Genomic DNA, 7588 nt, shown 5'->3' on the forward strand with positions numbered 1-7588 from the left:
CAAAGTTGCGAAACTATTAGAGTTATGCGGTAATTTTAGAATTCGAAAACACTGACAATCTAGTTCAAGTTATTTGCACAATTGTTGGCAAAGTATGTGTTAAGTGTTATGGATACGTTCTTATTAATTGAAAAGTGTTGCAAGTCAAACGTTGCAATATTCGATCTTTTCCATTTGTATTGTATAACTTTTATTTGTATTCTATAATTTTCCATTTGTATTCTATAATTTTTCATTTGTACTGTATAATTTTTATTTGCATTGTATAATTCCCCACTTGTATTGTATAATTTTTCATTTGCATTGTATATTTTTCATTTATATTGTAAAAAATAATTTGTATTGTATAATTTTTCATTTGCATTGTATCCGAGGGATTGTTTATTTTGGTTTGTTACGACGGATTTCATTGGTTTAATCTAATCATATATCGGATTTGGTAATACCCGAGATATTCAGGGAAGTTTTACACGTGTTATCCAGTCTGAGCATAGACTGGCTTGCCTGTCTGATCCAGATACAGACAGGTGACCAGTAATGTAAAGGGTCGCGCTCGTTGGCTGATAGTCGCTTGCGCGGCGCAGTGGTTAGAGCGTCTGCTCTAGAGTCGCGAGGAAAGGAGTCAATCCTTACGTCGCGGGTTCGAATCCCACTGGGGAAACAGGTCCTTCGAATGAGTCCGTATAAACCAAGGTACTGTGTCGCAGAAGGTGCTGGCACGCAAAAGATCCCTCACTGCTCAATAGCCCTGAGTACCGAGTATAGAACAAAATTTGTAGCTCTCCACCGGCAAGTGGTGGCGTCTCCATATGAGTGAAAAATTCTCGAGAGGGACGTTAAACAACATGCAATCAATCAATCAATCAATCATTGGCTGATTAAAACTCACGCTGACGTAGAAATTGAAATGTCTCGGGGAAAACAAAACAGATCACATAGTGCAGCGACATCGGCCGTTATAACTGATAGCCAATGAGCACGGCCCATTACATTACTGGTCACCTGTCTGTATATCGAGGATCAGACAGGCAAGCCAGTCTATGCTCAGACTGGGTAAGACGTATGAACTTCCCGCAACATATTACCAAATCCGATATATGATTAGATTAAACCAATGAAATTCGTCGTAACAAACCAAAATAAACAATCCCTCGGAAACAATGCAAATGGAAAATTATACAATACAAATGGAAAATATAGAATAAAAATAAAAAATTATACAATGCAAATGGTTTTTTTACAATATGAATGAAAAGTTATATAATGCAAATGAAAATTTATACAATGCAAATGAAATATTATTTATTGCAAATGAAAAAATATAGAATACAAATGAAAATTTATACAATGAAAATGAAATATTGTATAATGCAAATGAAAAATATAGAATACAAATGAAAATTTATACGATGAAAATGAAATATTATATAATGCAAATGGAAAATATAGAATACAAATGAAAATTATACAATACAAATGATTTTTTAAATGTAAATGAAAAATATACATTGCAAATGAAAAATTATACAATGCAAATGGCAAATATATAATGCAAATAAAAAATTATACAATACAAATGGAAAATTATAGAATACAAATAAAAATGATACAATACAAATGGAGAATTTTACAATACAAATGGAAAAGATCGAATATTGCAGCGTTTGACTTGCAATAGAAAAGACGCTAAAAACCGCGTATGAAATTAAAAAGCAGAGTAATTTTGAGTTTTTTTCTCGCCGTTGTTTTTGACGTTACAATGTTGGTTAACCGTGCTCGGTGTTAACAAAACATGTGGCTTTAAAATTTGCAAGTATGAGTCCTATATAATCAAACTTCTACAAAATAAATGTTTTCATTTACGAAAATGTGTTGATCTATAATCTTGTTATAGTAATGTGACGATGAGGAAGATTCTCTACGTATTTTTTGAATGACCCTCGTAGAAATGATGCTTAATATGCACATAGAAATAGATAGAAACAGATCTACTGGGCACATGGAATCATGACGTCATTACATGATCTAAAAACGCATTCAAAAAATATACGAAATCTTGACTTTAAGTGAGGTATTGATCTTAAGACCGCGGAACATTAACTGGCAAGATTGGAAATATGCAGCTTACGTCATTTCTATCTGTTACAATCAAAATACTCAATGATAAACAATGAAATGGGCGGGTACAATTCGACGCAGAAGCGGGGAAAACATTGGATTGAAATTCTAGTTTGAAATTCATTTTCAATCCACCTCAGCTCCGCTAGAAGGCACATGATTACTGATTGAACCAATGAACAAATAATTTTCAATTTCGATATAGTTTGAATATTAATAATATATAAATCGGAATTTTCTGTCCAGCGTTTTAAAGGAATATATGAAGGGACAAATATTTGATTTCTGTTTGGTATAATTTATGCATGTACGTGTGATGTGTGCGTTGGGGTGGGGGGGGGGAGGGTAATCATCTTGGAAATAAATAAGAAAGTTTCAACATTTTTCATTGTTCAAGACAAAACTAAAAAAAAGTCTTGTCAACCCAAAAATTATTTGGTACAATGCATGATCTGACTCGACAAATTTTGACCCCCCCCCCCCATCTACAATCATATGCAGGCTCCTGAAAAAATGTCTTCTATGACTTTTACAAGTGTCCATAAGAATATATTATAGGCTATAAACTCATTATAATATAAATTTCAACCAACATGACTGTACTTGGGAATTTAAATTATTTGTCTTTTGGATAATACATTCACATTTTGCTTTTGAAAACAGCTCAGGTGAATTGAAAATGAATTTCAAACTAGAATTTCAATCCAATGTTTTCCCCACGTCCGCGTCGAATTGTACCCGCCCATTTCATTGTCTGTCATTGAATGTTTCGATTGTAACAGATAGAAATGACGTAAGCTGTATATTTCCAATCTTGCCAGTTAATGTTTTGCGGTCTTATTGTTTTAGCAACATATTTTCAATAGCTAGCGTCGTTTTAGAAGCTGCGAAGAACATGTCTCTTTGGAGTGGATCATATTACTTTCAGTAAACAAGTTTGATGTACTATTTTTTAAAAAGATTATTTTATGTTACGATATTGTCTTTATAATAGTTCACTAGGTTAGCAAAAACGAAAGGAAAAATTCGCAAGTGCAATTTTAAAAGCTGTTACAGCAGAAATTTGCCATGTTGACAGGAAGTAAAAAAGTCAAGTGAAAGGTCGAGTTGGATGAAGGAAATATTATTTGAAAAATATTCTCTGCTTTACATGTAATATATCTGGAAGTAAACTTGCTGTGCACCTTAGTATACACGAGCAACTTGATTTGCAGTTGATATCCCTGTATAAAGTTTTTTTAAAAACTTTTTAATGTTGTTAACTGCTTCGTCAGTCGAACCAGTACATACTGATCTTTTATCATTTCTGTGTTTTTGAACACAGAAGGCTTAGTAGGTTTTCAGTTTGCTCCTCAAACACTTGAACATCAATCTGACAGAAATACGGAAGGACGGAAGACGGACATGACAAACACTATATACCCCAGCCATATTCATGGCGGGGCATAAAAATCTTATTGGAAAACACCCCATCCCCTTGTGAAACACAGATTACCTGTAACAAGGTATAAAAGCCATGAATCTGAAGAAAATTGAATAAGGAAAGTCCCTTGTCAAAACCACCCCCTTTCCCACAAAATGTGATTTCCTCTAGGCTATTCCTTGAGGTAATATTTGAGGAATACATCAGGCACGTAGCAACAGGGGGGGGGGGTTGTGATATAAGGAAAATGTAGTGTTGTAGGTAAAAGAAATTGGTACCTGATAGAAATCTGCTTTGAAAAAAAAATTGGCTTCTACACCCCCCTACCCCACCCCGGAAGTAGGATTTTCAGCTTTGGGCAACTTTTTTTTTTCCTTTTGTCAGTTTTTTCAGGTAAGTATTTTATTTCTCTGGCTGCCCCCCACCAACTTTCAAAAACGATGCTACGTGGCTGTACATGGATAGTTTTCAAGAAAGAGACTCGACAACGGAAGTCTGAAACGATTTATTACAGAAGAAGAAAAAATGCTGTCAATGCGATCTATTTAAAGAAAAAAAATGATTGATAAAAAAAATTCGACCTTATTGAAGCGGAGGGTGTCTGAAACTGATAACTCGTGGAAAAAGAAAGGAGGGGATGCTCTATATACGAAGCAAGTGTCTGTGGGAAATGCCCTAATTACCAGAATTGAATTCTTTGATTCATCATTTGAATTTTAAAAAGATATATAAAATATCTTAATATATATATATATATAATATATATATAAAATATCTTAATTTTTAAGATATGATTAAGTATTAAATAAACGCGTATATTTTCATTCCCAAGTAACTAAAAGCCCTTCCTGAACCAAAAATATTTTCATATTATGTAGATATTTATTTATCATGCGTTTCTAAAGGAGTGTCCTCAGGTTCGAAACATTTGAGCATTGTGCAGTGCGCCGCCTGTGTAATACCGCTGCCATTTTTCAATAAGACAGCTTTCAATTGCGTGTTAAACGTTGGAAAGGGGGGAGGGGTGATTGTAATGCAACACAAAAAGGAAGGTCATGAGAAACGGGTTTTGGATTTTAAAAAAACCCATACTACATTGTGAATCAACAGCTGAAAGCTAGTCTCGGAAAAAAAAATGGGAGGGCGGGGGCAGTACTACGGGCCCGCTAACAATATAGAATGGGCGTTTATTCCCACTGTGTTCCATTAATTGCCTGAAAGTTTTATTTCATGCAAGATTGACTCTCCAGCATCGTGTGCATAGTAATAATTTGTTTTAAAAAAAATTAAAAAGTAATTATATGGAGAACTTTACAAATATACTTAGTATTATAATGAAAAAAAATGAATATAACTTATGTGCCACGGGTAAATTCTGTTTAATGTCGCTAAATACTGGTTAGGGTACCAAGATTCATCAACAACACGTGCAACATCGTCAAGACGGTCCATCCGTTGTTTACAATTTATAATTATTTCGATAAATATTTAAAGGATACAATCGGACTTAGTCCGACGAAAAAATGAATGTCAGCAGTTCCTGAAGTTCTGGTGTTTTTTTTTTTTTTTTTTTTTTTTTTTTTTTGTTTTGTTTTGTTTTGTTTTTTTTGTTTGTTTGTTTGTTTTTTGCATTATCTCTGAATAAAATTATCTCTATGACAGGTTTAGATTAATTTCAAGTATTATAGCTACCATCATTTATTATTCTCCGCTTCCCATAACCTCAAATTTTGAAAAAAAATATACAGGATGTTCACATAAACGTATGTAACGGTGTATTTAATAAGAAATTTGAGGTGGCTCGAACTCCTGGAAAAAATTAAAATCATGGGTAGTTGTTTTGTGTCCTATGCAGGCAGTCGGATGATTCGCTATGCATTAAATTTATATTCATGTAAAATACTGTCATTCCTACCCCAATCTCTGCCATGGCCCATAAGATACAATGTAAACTTCATTGCAAATGAAATTTTTAAAATATCTTTGAATGTATTGATTTCTATTTTACAGACAATCGCACGTCGTTTTAATACATATAGGAGCTTTGTATGACGCAAGAGAGACATGTACGTTAGTGACATCGTCTAGGAAAATGAACGTCGGAACTGACGTTACTACCGCTTAAACACAACTTTTTATCATAATTTGCGATGTGCTACACGTAATTAGATATAAACAAGTTATATATTGTTAGAAAGATAAAGTTCTCAACTTTTGAGTGCGATAAATCTCAATTTAGTTCAAGGTTCGGCGAAAATCACCAATAACGTACTTTGTTCTTTATGCCTTAGCTAATAATGAAATTTTGTCTACGAAAAGAATTTTTTTAATAGAAAATGAAGAAAGTCGAAACAAAAGAAAAATTTTTTTTTATTAAAAATTTACTTTTACCGATTGATTTCATAATGTTCAGCGTGACAACTATGAAGAATAAAAAAGTAAAACGGATTCAAATAACATTCTGTCACTCTAGATCGTACGACAAAAAGGGAGAAAATGAACATAAGTAAAATATCTTTTTGTAGAAAAAGGCTACCTTTATATCTATAAACCATGTATGTAAATATTTACGAAGTTTTACTTTTGTGTACAAATTTTATTTACAGCCAAAAATGTTAAGAACGCGAAGAAAACAAAAATCTAAGGGAAAAATGCTATCAATGAAAAAAAAAACCTGAAATGTAATATTTACATATATACAAAAGAATACGGCATGTACAAACATCAATATCCCAAGAATTAACGCAAATTTAACACCGATAAAAATCAGACTATCGAAAACTTACTCCATGTGCCATAAACACCTCCACAAATTCGCAAGAAATGGCTTGTAGTGATCATCTCATCGTCATAGTCCGACCAAGCTTACCGAATTTTCTTCCCCACCCTTGTGCTGGTTATTCTGGCATCACGAGACAGGTCCTGTGCGGAAACCTGGACGTGCACAATTTCAGCCTCCTTCTGCAGCAGAGGAATCAAGTGGTAGAACACAAGGTTTCCATGCCCGGCTTTGCCATTGAGACGATTGTGCCATCCTTGGTAATTTTTAAGAAAAAGCAAGTCAATAATATTAAAGGGGGAGGAGGTTACCGATAAATATTGCAGGCACATATACGAAAAAGAATTACCTTCGGTATCGTTGTTTGTACGAATCTCCTATTTGTAGATGGACCAGGCTGGAATAGGGAATACAGCGTTGTTAATCCCCTGTATTTCCATGTAGTCTGTGAGGGACTTTAGAGAGGGAGATTCCTGAACCTTTTCCTGCATTGACCGGAATGTGGGGTTGATGTCATTTGAAGGCAGAAATGGAAGGGCCATTAACTGCTTGATGAACCAGTGAGTTGCCTTTTTTTCACGATAGGTGGCAGCTAGTCCTAGTTCCTGCACGCGTCTCCATAATGCCTGTGTCCAATGGAAGACACACCCACGGATTGAAATGCCGGGTAATACTTCTCGAATGGACTGCCAAGCCGCTAACAAAGGCATATTGATATCTATAATTTCACTTTTTAAACTATTTAAATTTAATTTTTTTTTTATTAATACAGGTACACTAGAGTACTATTTTTGTTTGCGTAATGAGAATAGAAAAATGAAAATACCCTTTTCAAAGTCCAGCATAATTTCCTCAACAACGGGTTCATCTAGCCGTTCTAGTATGGCTTACAAAACCTAAAGGAACAGGAAAATCGAAATTATTTCTCTGATTTGCCATAATATTTTACAGGAATAGTTTTACGCATTTTTGTCATTTTACTTGTGCCTCACCATCACATAGTCTTCCTTCTTTCTCCTTGACATAAGGGCAAATACCAAAGGAAACTGTTTCTTTTGGCCGCCCTGTTGCACAAGTACAGCTTTTATACGTTTTAATGAGTTCATTACATGGAAACGTCCTTACATGGCCTTACTTGCGTAATATTTACGCCAAAGTTTCAGAATATTAGACAAAACACAAATTAAAGCATTTCATAAACTAGACGACAACATTTTTTATACTATGCAAAAATATTCATTCCAATCACACGTTTTTTCATTACGCAA

The 7588-nt window shown here is 34.1% G+C and overlaps 1 protein-coding gene across 1 annotated transcript; it reads right to left on the minus strand.

Moving 5' to 3' along the window:
• Positions 1-6677: 6677 nt before the first annotated feature.
• On the minus strand, positions 6678-7244 carry LOC134247176 (uncharacterized). Its single transcript, XM_062729516.1, has 2 exons — positions 7147-7244; positions 6678-7017 (listed from the first exon to the last, which is right to left on the minus strand). The coding sequence occupies exons 1-2, from the start codon at positions 7163-7165 to the stop codon at positions 6698-6700; spliced, it is 339 nt and encodes a 112-aa protein (XP_062585500.1). The 5' UTR covers positions 7166-7244; the 3' UTR covers positions 6678-6697.
• Between the last annotated feature and the right edge of the window lie 344 nt (positions 7245-7588).

This window comes from Saccostrea cucullata, unplaced genomic scaffold (genome assembly GCF_032062105.1).
Source record: "Saccostrea cucullata isolate Sc308-1 unplaced genomic scaffold, CSIRO_AGI_Scuc_v1 ctg20626, whole genome shotgun sequence".
Taxonomy (NCBI): Eukaryota; Metazoa; Mollusca; class Bivalvia; order Ostreida; family Ostreidae; genus Saccostrea; species Saccostrea cuccullata.